This window comes from Berghia stephanieae, chromosome 14 (genome assembly GCF_034508935.2).
Source record: "Berghia stephanieae isolate SIO BIC M18660-M18661 chromosome 14, UCSD_Bste_1.3, whole genome shotgun sequence".
NCBI classification, from domain to species: Eukaryota; Metazoa; Mollusca; class Gastropoda; order Nudibranchia; family Aeolidiidae; genus Berghia; species Berghia stephanieae.
This window is the reverse complement of record NC_088373.1, coordinates 11,218,074-11,234,671: the sequence shown is the minus strand read 5'-3', so window position 1 is coordinate 11,234,671 and position 16,598 is coordinate 11,218,074. Positions and strand designations below refer to the sequence as shown.

General features: G+C 35.3%; 1 protein-coding gene across 1 annotated transcript; it reads right to left on the bottom strand.

Moving 5' to 3' along the window:
• Positions 1–10,123: 10,123 nt before the first annotated feature.
• Positions 10,124–14,907, bottom strand: LOC144959996 (uncharacterized). Its single transcript, XM_078892918.1, has 2 exons — positions 14,790–14,907; positions 10,124–14,131 (listed from the first exon to the last, which is right to left on the bottom strand). The coding sequence occupies exon 2, from the start codon at positions 14,111–14,113 to the stop codon at positions 12,890–12,892; it is 1,224 nt and encodes a 407-aa protein (XP_078749044.1). The 5' UTR covers positions 14,114–14,131; positions 14,790–14,907; the 3' UTR covers positions 10,124–12,889.
• Between the last annotated feature and the right edge of the window lie 1,691 nt (positions 14,908–16,598).

Here is a 16,598-nt window from a genome sequence, read left to right as displayed (position 1 = left end):
CAAATCAATGCCTTTACAGTGGGAGAAGGGTCTGTCATCTCAAGGGGTGAATCTTTTTCTCACCGTATCAGCTCTTAGTTTGTTGACATCATTTGCTCTGCTGTCTCCATACATTAGACACATAAACTTTTCAAGCTTTGATAAAACATCTTGATGTAGCACTTCTTGATTTTCCAATTCAGAAAATAAGTGTGTGAAATCTTGTTGTTTTGTCAATAGAGCAAATGGACGTACTTTTCCTTTTCCAGCAAAGCAGCTGGTAGTGTCACAACCTGTGAAACTGTGAAATCCCAACATAGCATCACTTATTTCTGGTGATAATTTGCTAGAAAGGTTTGTGATGTTGAGAAACCTTCTGTTTTCCCCTGAACCTGTGTCAAAAAGTAAAGGGACTTCAATTTTCTTTGCAAATGCCAAAAGCAACAAAAAGACATCAGTATCTGGTGATCTTACTACAATTTCTTCCTTGAGTGTTGAGCTGCATATGTACAGTGAACAATAATTTTGGTGTCAGCTTCTTCGTGACTGCAATCCAGCTCAGGCATTGGTCTAGAGTCTGTGGTTATTCCATTCTCACTGCTCAGCTGTACACATGTGTTTTCGATCGCAAAGAAAATGTTTCTGGAGTTTTGATGCGTATTTGTCTGACTCCCATTCTTGTAAAATTAGCTTCCAGTCACTTGGCACTTTTGTTAACGGTCCTCCAATAAGAAAAGTGTTATTTAAAGAATCACCCCTTCGAGATCTTTCTGTTGCTTTTATTGAATCCTCGAGGTATCTGTCTGTAATGAAAAGAAGGTCTGTAGACTTTGGGAGTGTGCTGAACAGTTTCAGAGCCAGTTCACCAAATGTTTCTGGTAATGAAACCAATGCTTGGAGAACTGCATTGCCATCAACAATGTAGATGCTTTTCAGGAAATTCATTCTTGAGTCAGCAATTTCATATTTCTCCATTCTATTCATAAGTGTAGCTTTGTTTGTCTTCAAGAAAGATCCATCACTTGTTGCTAAAGCCCACGGAACTGGGCTTAGTGGATAGCACATCACTTTACGAAGATCAATGTTATGATACTGGCTTAACATGAGCAACTGGCCAAACATATCTCTTTGTGCTGTAATTTTCAATGTTTTCGTTTTGTTGGAACTTATTTTACTATGACGAGCATCTTTTTGAGTCAATTTCTTCCTGCAGCTTTCATGGTACTTTGCTTCACGTGATATCAGACAATAATTTTCTGTCAACCCTATCAAGTGGCTATCTCCTCTGAAATGGGCAGCTTCACATATGGAAGATTTTGAAGACTCTGTTTGACACTTTACAAGCTTATCTTTTCTTCTGTTTACATATTTCTCTTTTCGCTGACAAATGATACATTCAGTGATTCAACACATCTTCTTTTAAGACTATTATCTTCATTACTGCTGGATTCCAGTTTTATTTTCTTTTCAAGCCGTACATATTTCAGGCTAGTGAAACTTTTCAAACAGGACGATGGAAGCCATGTTCTTGACCTGGGTGATCTGGAAGATTGTCACAGATGTGTGCACATCTTACATTGATGTCATCACTCTCAAGTCGAATTATCTTAACTATTTGAACATTTTCCCATGCCTCCTCTGTAAAAGTTTTTAGGAAACAGTGATTTGCTAAATTGGGATAATGAATAACACATGTTTTCTTCACTGTCTTTGGTCGCTTATGTCTATCTTTTTTCAAAGAAACAGGCTCTTCGGAAGCCATTACACAATCAAGTTGATGAGTTAATATATTGATGTGAGCTTATAATGTCAATTTATTTTGTCATATTATTTCATTCTGAAATTTAAAAAAAAAGAAAGAAAAAGGTTAGGAACAATCGACACTCTAACAATGGGGAGGATTACTGCATTCGCTAGCCATTTTGAAATCAAATTTTATAAAAAGAGCTGGCTAGTCTAGTAAGACAACTAATCAATGATGAATTATTTAATTTTGGGTGAGGCATACAGAAAGAGTTCTTATCTTAGGTCATGTCTAAGGTAAAAGGAAACATATGGAAAGGGACACATGAATGTAAACAGCGAAACACAAGGCAGAATTTTCATGTCAACACAACTTTGTTGTCATAGAAAGACAAATCGAATGATAGGGTATACTATAGATATCAGCATCTTTCACATTTTCCCATCTATTAAGCATTCTATCATTTAAAGAAAACCAACAATATGATGCTTTTCATCTTAGTTGGTGTTATCTTAATACATGTAGCAGGCTTTATGGACTTACTTATGGACGTACTTATATGATGTCAGCTTTTATCAGTTATAATATGAAAACAGGCAATAGGCAAGCACAAAGACTAACCCTCATTAGTCATAGGTTTTAAAAAAATAATTGAAGCATGTTGTTTTCTTTTGGGTGTTGAAGAGGATATACTATTTTGGTCTCTCTGACTAAACGTACATTTGGGCGCTGATATTGATATAACCTATTTGAGGTGCTAGCGCCCTAAAAAGGCCAATAAACAAACAAAGACTAACCTGAAACCGAAACTATAGAAAAATATGGGAAGGGACACATGAATGAAAACAGTGGAACACAAAGCAGAATTTTCATATTTCATGTCAACACAACTTTGATAGGGTACATTATAGACATCAGCAGTTGAGTGTTACTTTTTTCCTTTCATAAGTACCAATGGTGAATCTAATAATTCGCATCATAATATTTTTCTTTGACAAGAACTGCAAACCCTTATTTTTTAAATAGTTATTTCAGCAAAGCTGACACTGAAAAGCTGATTTCAGTGTTTACCTGGACCCTACCCTAAAAAAGTGAGTGAGCATCATGCTTACCGGACCCCTCCCCCCCCCCCCCCCCCCCCCCAAACCAGAGTCAGACTAGATGTGACCCCCCCCCCCCCCCCCTCCCGATCTCTCCTTGGGCTGCTGTAATTAAAAAATGATCCCTAAGTACCAAATTTCTCCTGTCATATTACAATAAACTGCTTTTATTTTGCTATAAACCTTTCTCTAATCCACCAAGGGGAATAACTGCTCTGTCAACAGTACAATCACAAAATATCCAATATCTTCAAAACCAGTGAATAAAAATTTACGAAATTTTAAATTTAGGTCTAGCTATACACAGGCTATAACACTTTCTCTTTGATGTATATAGAAATATGTAATGCTCTAAAGTTATATAACAGTGTCTGTGAAACTTTTTTGAAAATTTTAATATTTTAAAATTCATCCTTAAAGTTCATACATACTAAATACTCTGAACCTTGAATTTAGTTATTATTTATCTAATATAGTCTATATACATCAATGCAATCCAAATTTGTGACATGTGTGATGAAAACTAAGGAAGCTATGGCAGTTCAAAGTTTGGCAGTGGCAAGCTCATTTTAACGCACTTGATGACCTTTCAAGGGCAATAACTCTGTGAAGATGACACTTTTTTTTGGCAGCCGGCCAGAAATGGAAAGCCCACACATTATATTTACTTTAAAAACTGGTCTCATAAAATCCCCAGGGGGAGGGAGTGTTTCGCCCATTGGCCCTGGGTCTATTCCTTCCTAGAACCAATTTCACCCAGCCAATGTAAGAGTTAAATCAATTCGAGGATTTTTAAAATACGCCCCGCGATTTCGACCCCTGATGAGTAGAGGGCCGCAAGCGGTGACGAATATTAATGCAACGACTGCTACACATTTGTCCAGTATAAAAGAAGAGAGGGGCTTATTCAGAGAGCTATAGCTATAGCTAATTTTCTGTGTGTTTAGCTTGAACTTGAGAAAACCCATTAAGCCCCACTTAAACTTAACATATCCTACTCGACTACTTGTGATGATTAACAAGGAAAAGACCATCACCTCTAACAAAAAATTTTTTTTAAATAGGCAGGTTTGTCCTAGCCAAAGGAGAATTCCATCCATCCCAGATGGTAAAATTGTAAAATCCCAAGAAAGAGAAGTTGAGCAAGATTTAGAGTTAGAATCTAACTTAGACTTAGAGGGATAAGCAGACCCTCAGACTCAAAGCCCATGGAGCCGGATTTTATCCCAGTTTCTACTGTGTGTAACAGACAATATCAGTTGCTCTTACCCTCTGGATAGGAAGCTAGTCAATCACAAAGTATTTTCCACCAGATCTCTTAGAGCCAGCTACCCAATCATTGCTGAATGGACAGGAGGTTCAGAAAAAAGAGATCGATCTCAAGTGCTCTACCGACTGAGCCATGAGGACCTCTGGGATAAACAAATCTCAATCGAAGACAAAGACAAAACTTGGAAAACAAAAAATGGAGGAAAGAATACACAGCTAGTGGCCTGCCCACCATGGAAGGTCAGAAGACCCCACCCAGGTAACAGTTCGCAGGCCTGCGAACCCTTCACATTCCAAAAGTGGAGTCAGAACGTCAGAAAAAAGGAATTTGAGATTAACCATAGGAATTGTTACCAATGGATCAACCCCTATCCAAACTCCACCAAACATATATTTAAGTTTTCTGGTTGTTTGTAGCTACTCCAAACCAATTTTTCGTATCATAGATACAGACAATCTGTGATTTGTTATGGAAAGTAGCCACAATTCTAAGACGTTTGACACTAAAATCAACCTGCTAGGTCAATTAGTTCAAAAGTTATGCAACATTGAATATTCAATATTGTCGTATTTTGGTCGAATGTCAAATTGGTCTAAACCCCATTTTCGGACGTCGCTGACATCTTCGATTATTACCCAAATCAAGTCAAATCGCTTGATCTAACACTACACAACACAGACACAAAGCCCAATTTTTTTCAAGACTGCGACTTTATTAAAAGTTAACAAAATATTGGATTAAAAATGGAAAAAAATCAATTCTGAGCGTTTCGAAAAAGTGCCAAAAAATGCTGAAATAACCAATTTTCAAAAATTCATACAAATTTCAAATAAAGTAACACATACAGAAATGACACATCAAATTAAAGCTCAAAATGAGTGCTATCAAATAAAATAAAAACGAGCATCATAACTTAACATCTTCATGTTTAAAAATCTATTCAAAAGTTGATGGTGATAAAAAATTTGAAAAAATAAGGAATTTCAAAAATTCACAAAAAATAAAAAAAATTACACCTACAGACACCAGAAACCAATCTTTTTAAATATTGTCATCAGTACAACAAAATAGGAACATCAAAAGGTGCTGTATGGTAAAAAATAAATTTTTAAATAGGAACAAATTGACCAGTCTGGAATTACTTCACATAATATATTAAGATTAGAATCAATGAACACTGACATATGAAAAATAATAAAATGCTGAAGGCACATGACAATGAAAGCAATCTTAAACTATGTTCAAATCAAAAACGTTTTAAATCAGCAACAAGTTGATCAAAACCTACTCCAACTTTCAAAGTCTTACGTCCTAGAACAAACTTATGAAATCTAACTTCATTTTTAATACATTCCAAAATATACTTTTGTGATTTACATTCAGATTTAAGTCTATCAAGAAGCTGGTCAAGCTCTAAAGAAGAATTACAAGGACCATTGTGTTGCTTTACTTTTTCAGTATAAACAGATCTTTGATGAATGACATTAATCTCCTTTACAATTTTTTTCTGTTGATTGGCGACACATATTTCCTTTTGATGGTTTCTCATTATTCTTTCTAAATCTAAAAATTTTCCTTCCTTAACTGAACTCCTCTCTTTCGAGTCATTTTTAACAACTTGTTTGCCTGATTAAAAGTCTTTTTCCTAAGATAATCATACGTTTTATTTCTTCTGCTACTGAGAATGACAGTCCTATTGTGAAGAGTAGCATTACGACGTCTATTAACATCAAATCAAAATCCCCAAAAAAACTTTCCCCAATCAAATTAGTTAACGGACAATGACGTATTTCTTCTTGAGCACTAACATCCATATCAAAAAAACAACCACCATCTAAAAATTCTCCAAGCTGTCTACGAGTGACAATAAAGGCTTCTGCACTAATGGATTTCAACATTTTAAGCAAACATTCTCTATTGGCAATGGTAGATAAAAATTCATGTACAGAAAAAAACATAGGAGAGGAAATATCAAATTCATTGTCAAAAACAGTAACATAAGATAATTCTAAAAGTTCACATGGATCCGTGGACCATCTCAAAAAAGCATCATGTAGCAATTTTACATAAACATGAAACTGAAAATACTTGACAGAACTATTGACCAACTTCCAATATGGACCAGTATCTTTCAGATAAAAAAGAGCAAAACTACAAACATAACTCATTAACATTCATTATATCTTGGACATCAGCAGAAACAGACTCAATTTTCAAATTAGGATTATCATGTAAAATGCCTGAGGTAAAAAACAATTTCATACGTGCATAATGATGGATAACAGCAGCTGCAGTTTCAAAATGACAATTAAAACGGTTACTTTTAAAACAAGGAAAATATGATTTTTCACAAAAGGTGGTCCATTGTACTCTACAACCATTTTTTTGATCACCGTTGGGACCAAGAATAGTGGCACAAGTCCTTAAAACTCTAAAAGTAGCAGATTCTTTATTTTCTGCAAAGTTAGAATATTTCCCCCCTTCCTTATCCCTACCAAGAGGACCATTAGCTTTTACATAATCATTTTCAGTGGCGACAGTCGCCTTTTCAAACCCACTAACAAGACCTAACAGATAATGAGCATTACAATGTAGAAAATGAATTTGAACCCTTTTCCCCAATTCACTACTAACATGTTCAGAAAACAATTTCCCATAAGCTTGCATACAACTAGCTCTATCAGTCATATGCAACAATGATTTAGTATCAATACCAACAAACTTAGAATAAGAATCAGAAATTTGATGTAAAACATTTAAAGACAGATCTAATAATGTAGACGCATTTTCAGTTGCAACTGGTGCATAACCCAGATAAAAAGTGTCACCATTACTCAACGATACCTGATGGCCAACAATTTTTTTGTGATCACGACTAGTACCATCACTATGTAATGTAATATTATCGCTATTTAAAATTCCTTCCATAACTTGGACCTGAGAAATGGCAAACCCTTCATCAATCATATTCAATACAGACTGGGCACATGGCAATTTATCAACAAAAACATAATGGAACAAATTACAACTAACAATCTCAATGGCTTTCTTAACATTAGCAGCAGAAACACCTACTTCACATACAAGGCCTATCACAGTTTTACGTACATCATCACTATAGACATTATTAACATTTCCCTTCGTAGTAACATCAAAATCACGTTTATTATTCTCAAGTTTAGACTTCAAATCTAAAATTTCAGTTTTAGAGGATGCAAGAGATGATTGCAATTGTCGTTCTTTAGCTTTACGTTTTAATAAATTATTTTCTAGGTTCTCAATTTCTTCAATATGGTCTTTACATTTATTTCGGTTAAGTGATCTGATTTTATTCCGAAGAGCAGTAACAGTCTGACGTGATTTTATAAGTTCTGAAGATTGTTTAGTGAATTTAGTGTTATTTGAATTTGTTTTAAAAATTTCATCTTTCAGATGCTTTATGTCCATTTGAAGTGTGGAAATCAAATCAGTTAAGGAGTTAACTTTATCTTTTAAAATAGAACAATTAGTACAAGGACTTTTTTTGATTGGTGTTGAAGAAACGTCAGGACGTTTTTCAATTGTAACAACAGGGACAATAAAAGGACTATCTAAAAAAGCATCAATATTGCTTTTGACATTTAAACGTAATAATTTCTTATAATTACTAAGTACTTTATCCACTTGATGCATAATTCGACCAGAAGGTTGTGTAGACAAGAAGACGCCAATCCACTGTTGAAAAATGCGTTTGGTGGTACTGGAAGTCATCGCTTTGTGCAATTCAACGAGCAAACGATGTGTGAACGTATCCTGGTTCTTCACATAGACGTTGGGATTTAAAAATGTCCTCCTGTCGATGCCGATCTCTGTCAAATAAGGGGAGAGTTCAAGCAAATCAATCGTCTCAGATAGATAATCCGATACGGAGGAACCAAGTGTAGAACAGTGGGTGTAAGTGGCCTCCATAAGCTGGCGAAGACGGCGATGACTGACCAGGTGCTTTATTGCCTGTAGATGGGGCATGATCTTAAAGACTTCTTCAACCTGAAAGCAAGCATGAAAGAAATAATATTAATCAATAATAAAAACACCAAAAAATAACAAACATATTAGCTTCTGTACTGTTAGTACATGTTTTCCCAGGACCTTAGAGTAGCTGACAGGCAAAACACATAACATTTAGGACTCCACTCGTAGACAGTCAAGTGCATTTACATTTTTTAATGACACGGATAAACGTACCACAACCAGGGAACATCTGAATTTTAGTCTGGTAGGATAGGAAAAGTGTGATGAATGCCTTTTCCGAGGTCACAACGTTGAGATGACACTTTCAGCCACCACAGCTCAAAGAAAAGAAAAAATAGACAAATAAAATAAAATGTACCTCTCTCCATGGCCGTTGTCCTTCTTCCATAAGATAATAGATCTGTAGAAGCAACATCCTACTGACAAAAGTGATGACAGGGAGATTGGGACGCCTTCCCTTTCCAACAGCTAAAAAGACGGCCCTGAATGCTTCATAGTTGTCATCCACTGAAAATCAAATTTGATAAAAGAAGACTTCAAATTCAAATTGAATATCCAAAGTGTATTATATCAACAGATACAAATATTAGGAAACAGGTAAGGTATAGTGTAAGGGGATTTAAATTATAGCTTGGCTATGAACTGAAACAGTGCAAGAGTAAGAAGACCACTGCTACTTCTACTCGTAAACTGACTATTGGAAGCTTGACACTACACATCAGCTTTATCTACTAGATATGAAGGCATGAAAATACAGAATAGGCCTACCGATATTATAATTCCTAAATCATAACACAACTGTATGAAATTAGAACCCTGGTGGCATTTGGTAATCAAATCAACAGTAACTACGAACGCCATGCTCAAATTTCTGGCTGGGACAAAAATTTAAACACGCCGCCATTTTGAATTTTAGCATTTTGCCTAACAACCCAAACATTGCACAAAACGAACAAATATGAACAAAAAATCAATTTTAAGTTTATATTGTAATTCATGAACACAATAAACATAACTTGTCTGAATAATTTACATAAATGCCAGAATAGATGAAGACTAAGGAAAAATTAGATTAGTTCGTGAAAACTGCCTTGTCACTCGCAGTCTATCAACGACCTTCAGAGGATCGCACCCAATCATGAAATAATGATAAACTAACTTATTTTCACACAAATAACAACACAAAGCTAATCTAAAGTAAAGGTTATTCATCAAACTTACCAATTATATCCTTCAAGTCCATTTTGAACTCGAAATGTTGGAATTTACATGAAATAAAGTTGTCGCTGTGGCTGCCGGTTGACGTCTCTCTTCGGCTGAGATCGTGTGGCGGATTTCGATTTTGGAGCCTTCGGTTAATCAAAAACTGGCATCGCGCCAATCGACGGATACGACTCAAATTTTAACACAAAATATAAAATTGGACGATCTTTCGATTGATACAACTTTAAAGGCAAAATATTGAAAATTTTTCACATTTTTCATCAAATTTATTTTTGAAAATTATATTTTTAGGTTAACCTCCTCAAACATAAACGAAAGTTTCACCAAACGAAAGATCTTTCTTTCGCCGTTAATTTGGTACCACTTTTGAAATGTGCGACAATTGGCGCAGAAGCAATCGCGTGAAAAGAGCCAAAGGTGTATAATTTGGCTACCAAAATACGATGAAAGGTGTGTGAATGTGAATCGATTTTACCTATACTTCCATTTACTCAATCATATTAAATTTGATATGCTCAGAAAGAAGAAGAATAGCGCTTTAATAATAAGCAAGAAATACGTTTCTAGCTCAACTGTGAAGAAAATGTTGGCAATTATAAAATGCTAATATTTTGAGAAAAAAATCCCCGCTAACGGCAAAATCGGGAGGTTTGGAGTAGCTATTGTTTGTTTTTGTTTCTAAGGGACTTACAGCGCAGGTCAAATCAGCGCCAGTAAAAAGGAAGATATACAAAAGGACTTGAGGAAAAAGTAAGACAAAGGGGAATGGTTCAATTAGGGAACAGATGTAGTAGGTATCCCAAACTAAAATTTCAACTGCAGAAAACTGCTGTTATTTTGAATTGAACAAATACAGATTGTCAAACCATGAACAACAGTCTTTAAATGATTAAAATCGGACAACAAATAAAAAAGTTACGAATTTTTTATTTATTTAATAACTTGTAATTTCGTACACCAACAGAACATGCTACCAAACAGCAAGTTTAAGGTGCATCAAAACAAACAAAATAATAACAAAATTGAATAATTTGCAAGCAATCGCAAGCCATGGACATAGATAATAAGAAAAATACTCAAACAAATATTCACCTAGTATAATTCAGTTACTATACAGCATCAAAATCAAGAAAAAACATGACCCGCGTGAAAATAATTTCACCGAAATCGCCAGATGTACCATCTTCGGCACTTTGCAGACTCGTCAGTAATCTAAATTAAGGCATGAAACTTATCTGAGCCTTAGAACTGGCACCAGACAGTAAGCCCAATTTTTTTCAGAGAGATAGAGGCAATAATTACTGAGATTTTACGTCTCAAAATTCGAAAAAAGGCCGAAATCGCCAAAGGAAGACATTTTGAGAAATAAACAGTGTTTCCGCTACAAAAAATTTAAATGATGAGATATGGCTATGAAACTTCACATACAAATGATTTGAGGGATGGGGAATCCAAATTTTATGTCCTTTTCACAATAAGAATGACAAAAACAGAGTTATGAGAAGAAATCAAGATTTAAGCTCTCGAAAATCAACAGAAATATATGTCAAAAAAGGGGAAAAGTCAAAAATTCATACCACGACCTAACACAATAATGGAAGTTAATGCTGCACCTACTGGTGGCGCACAGTCGATCAAATAAAATAAATAAATAAAAACATTAGACAAAAAAGTCAGTACACAAAAGCATACAATATCCAATGCAACCCACGAACATGAAAATTTATACCTATCCATAAGTACATATTTTGAGACACCTCAACAATCAACCCAAAATTCAACGCCCTGTCCTAACACATTTTAGTTTATATAACTAAGGCAACGGTATAAGGACACGCTTTAATGCATATAAATGCACAGACACCGGGCAAACCTATCTTAGCGCTCTTGTTACTCATCATGTTGAGCGTCAGCAAGATGGCTTTCTATTATTTCAACATTTTTAACACGCCTGAGTGTACTTAAACACTTTAATATGTTTTTTTACCCGGAAGTTCATATTCATACAGGGAGTCCAATATAATATCTAATAACAGATTATACATACGCGGACTCTGGAAGCTGATCATATCCACATAGCCTATAAATGATAAAGATTAATTTAAACACGGACTATAATATTGCTATTATGGTCTAATAGCCCAACATCAGTATGAGTATAAGGGTTATCATTGGCTCTCCACTATACACATTTTAAATGCATCTATAAAATGTTTAAATAGAAATAGACATTATATTGGACTCCCTTATTGTATGAATACGAACTTCCAGGTAAAAAAAACATATTAAAGTGTTTAAGTACACTCAGACGTGTTAAAAATGTTGAAATAATAGAAAGCCATCTTGCTTGACGCTAAACATGATGAGTAAATAAAACATATGTAATAATCAGAAAAGCTACATGATAGGTACATAATTATGAGAAACAACAATTGTTTAAACAAAGCATGTCACTGATCAAATGTAAAGTGATGGAAATAGATACATAATTTCATTAATCAATATAATGTAAATGTTGCTACTCGAAGCGATAAATAATGTGAAATTGAATGTAAGCTTCAATTTAATTATAAAAACAGATAGAAGAATGGATGTTTCGTGTTTCCCCTTTACCAACAAACGCATTCAACTTAACGGCACTACCACATCATCTATACTGTTTGGTTCATCCTGTTTGTTGACAAAGGAGAAACCTGAAACGTCCATTCTATCTGGTTTTGTAATTAAACTGAAGCTTGAATTTAATCTCATAGTGTTATTCAATCAACATCAGAATCTGAAACCCTTCTTCGTTTGACAGCAGTTGACAAAAAAGATGCTTCTGCCTCATCATCAGTAATCATCCTTAACAAATAAATTTCTCAAAAATAACATCAATCTTTTGACATAAGAGAGAATGACCCATAAGGAATTTTACTTTTCATCAACTCCCAGTATGGCCCAGTGATAGATTAAACAGTGAAATAGCAGCAACTAAAGAAATTACCCTACTATCCCTCAAATCTGCAACAATACTTTGAAGCTTTAAATTGTCACCTGAAACTTCATTTTCTAGAAAATCAAGAACATGTTTATGATGGTACAAAAGAGCATGAGCATTTTCAAATATATTATTGAAACGATTACTTCTAAAACTGCAAAACTGAGACTTAATATTATTAGCTTCAGAATAATTTAGCCATTCTTCCCTTGCCCCATTTTTCTCATCCCCCCCGAGGTCCCAATACTTCTGCAGTTAGTCTTATAGCACGTAAGGCTGCACTTTCTTTACCAATACTAGACTGAAAATGATTAAACTTTTGCTGACTGTCCCTCCCAAGTGAACCCCCCACTTTAATTACATCCCTCTCAAATTCTAACACAGCACTCTCAACAGCTTTAGATAGACCAAGCAAAAAATGCGCGTTACAATACAAAAAATGTGTACATAGACCGTCTATATTCCTCATCATGCAAAACACTCTTACGCCATTCATGAATTTTTTTATTTAAAAGTTTCATATTTGCCGCTCTATCGGACATAAGTTTTGTTCTTTAATTTTAAATTAAAAATTTCTTTCTTTAAAATATTACATTCTGATGAATCGACTTTATAGATGAAAACAATTTTTTGGAAGAGACAGACTTTGATAATCTTCTAACATGGTCAACATTAACAATTGTGGAAGAAAGTGGGATGTGGGACTCTGAAAAAGATTCTGGCAATAAAACAGAAGTGATCAATGCAGGGGTACATTCAGGTTTGGCTGGATTCTGAGTAGAAACAGACGTAGAGGGTAGAGGGGTAGAACCAAAAGTGAATGACGATGACGGTAGTGGTGCTGAACATGAATCAGGTGTGGACACATTCCGAGAATTAATATTCGTGGAGAGATGAGGGGTAGAACCAGATACAGTAGAAATGCAGGACGATGGTGGTGGTGGTGGTGAGCTGAGAATCTTAGTAGAAGTAGAAGGTTGACTTGATGATGGTAGTACAGATGAAGGAAATAAAACGGTTGGCTGAGGACTCAGTGCTGGCCAGTCAACAGTAGACGACGGTGGTGGTGAGCTGAGAATCTTAGTAGAAGTAGAAGGTTGACTTGATGATGGTAGTACAGATGAAGGAAATAAAACGGTTGGCTGAGGACTCAGTGCTGGCCAGTTAACAGTAGACGACGGTGGTGGTGAGCTGAGAATCTTAGTAGAAGTAGAAGGTTGACTCGATGATGATAGTACAGATGAAGGAAATAAAACGGTTGGCTGAGGACTCAGTGCTGGCCAGTCAACAGTAGATGACAGTGGGGGTGGTGGTGGTGGCGATGACGAGGGTGGCTTTGTGGCTGTGGCAGGAGGAGAGTTTAGCTGAATTTCCGTCAGATGACAGGGAAAGAAGGGTTTCCTGAGCCATGCCTGAAGTGCTGCTGGGTCCCTGCTGATATTTTTTATCAGCTTCCCCTTCTTTGTTTCTGCAGCGAGATACATGCCTCGCAACTTCTCTCTCGTGCAAATTACAGGAGAAGACGATATGTCTCCTAGAAATTTATGGAAGTCTCCATAAGTATGTCCATGTTTCAGGAGAAAATTGCCGAGGTCCACAGCAATTTCCTTTGACACAACAGTCTTTTTAAAATTGTTCTTCTCCAATGTCATGTCTACACCAATGGCATTGAGGGCATCACTGAGGTGGTGAAGATCCACAGGTGCATTCAAAAACGTTTTATCTTTCCCTTTTGCCGCCTTCACCACCTTCAAAATTTTTCGCCAGATACTATTGACAGGATAACTTGAGTCTGGACTTAACATGGAGAACCATTGTTCCACCTAGAAGGGAAAAAATAACCAGAAAATATTGAAGGGCTTATAACTAATGCATTAGTATATTAGAACAGAAAAAAAAATAGAACCTTATACAAAAAGATAACCCTTGATAATACATCAGAATCCAACAAGTTTAAAAAAAGATAAGGATTAGGTATGAAAAAATTAATATACTTTGCTCGAGAGAGGAACACAGGGATGGTTTAGAATTTAATTGTATTCCATAGCAAACATCTAGTCTTGTCTAACCTAGTAAAGACCTTTTCAACTAGTGCTATTATACCAACAGCACATGGCCCATTGCTAATTGCTGACTGTTGCAGGCATGCTTAAATTATATCATAAAAAGAGCCATAAACACGTCTTTTACTTGTCTATGTCACTCAGTCACTTGTAACTACAAACCCAAATAAACTCAACCATACATGTTAACAATAAAATCTACTGGCAACCATCATGAACTTATATGAATCTGAAAGCTCCATAGCGGGACCTTGTGTTTTACAACAAAAAATCAAATCATAAGCTGGTTTAGCCTCACTGTACTGATAATATTAGCGCAGTAAAAAACATCAAAAACAACCAAAATATTTATCAAAAAAATATAATGGTGGCCTGTGACAACGAAAACAGATGTGTCATATATTCATAGAAACCTTACCTCAGACACTGTCGTTTTGGCTTCAAAGCGCAGATGATAAAGCTGGACAAACAGGTGTCACTTGCACAGGTGGGAGTGCAGGTCTACGACCTTTCTCCCTTCATAAAAAATGAAGCCCTGAGACGACTCATTTGTTCGTCATCTGAAAATGGAGAATTAAAATGTTCAAACTTATTTGAGATGTGATAATAATAAATAGTTTCTATACACCGCCTTACCCCGTATTTCAACAAGCTCAACGCGCTAAATGATTACTCATTACCATCAACACTATCTATCAAAACTCAACTGTCAAATTCAAATAGGCAGGATTCAAGAATTTAATATAAATCTAAAACTTATATTATAAACAAGCAACCATCACCAAGTCAATCCCATAGCATCAAATAAAAACAAGCCTTTCTACCAAGTAGTCTATACAGTAAAAGGTTAAAAGTTAAATTTAAACTGGAGTTTGAGTCACTATATTATAATAGTAATAGTTCCATCAATCATGGCATGGGTGAAACTGGATCTTTAAAAAACGATTGAAAAACAAACAAGTTGGATACTACTCATTGATGACACCTGATGAAGAATGGAGCAATCCTGTTAAGATTATTATTATAAGATCAAACAATGTGCACCAGATTTCGTCCCAATTGTCAATAATTTCTTAATGAATGAGCTTGACTTAATCTAAATTTCAGAAAATTGAGAAACAACTAGACTTAGACGTCGATAGTGTGATACTTTCCATTTCCTAGTACTAGTAGGACTCACAATCACAAGCACAAGTCTAGCAGTCAGGACGGACACTGACACGACCAGTTTCTATTATTTTATTTTTCATCTAGAAGTATCAGTGATAATGACACGTTCATTCTTAGCGATCGGTGGGCTCCGATAATAATAATAATAATCATCATGATAATAATAATAATAATAATAATAATAATAATAATAATAATAATAATAATAATAATAGCCTTCATGAATGAACACGAATACAAACATTATCCATTAATTCAGAAAAGTTAGTGGAGTGGAGCAAACAGTATCATGATAAGATTAAGACAAGATAGAGAAAAGCTTCGATCTACTCAAACACCGATCATAATAAAATAAAAAACAATAAGATTTACTTACCACATAATTCAAGTAAGTCCATGTCCATAATTGAAACACTTTTGACTATTCTAGATGGCTGTTTGGAAACGTTACAATACAATCGGTCTCGGTCACCGGCAGTGTATCAACTCACGCGTCGGACGGTAGGAGAGAAAGAAAGAGAAAGCGGAAACAAAGGCTTTGCTTTTAAAGATGGCGCTATGTGTTGAATCAAGCCAGCATGCTGGATTTTTGATATTATAGCCTTCAAATGCTGCAGATTTTTATGGTGTAATTTTTTCGCCGTTTATTAACCGTTAAGAGAGTCAAATTTTCAGTCAAAAATAGGGCAAATTCAGTTAAATTTTAATAATATTTTTGTTGTGTTTATAAACGAAAAAATTACACCACACGAAAGGGCATTAAAAGGAGATTCTCCCACACTTGATTTCACAGCTGTTGGTCCGTTCAGCTTTTAGCGCGAGCAGATCTTGTGACGAGACCCGAATTTCGGTCGATCGGTACGCAGTTTTCACAGCGAAAATTTGCAATCGGATCTCTTTACGAGAGCGTTTTTGAATAGCTGTTAAAAAGTTCACATAGCTTGAATAGTTTAAATATTTAGCTCATCTTGTAGAGCAGATATTGAAATATAATATTATCCTTTTTTTTATTAAATAAAGTTTAATTCAAGAGAGAGAGAGACAGATATTAACACCC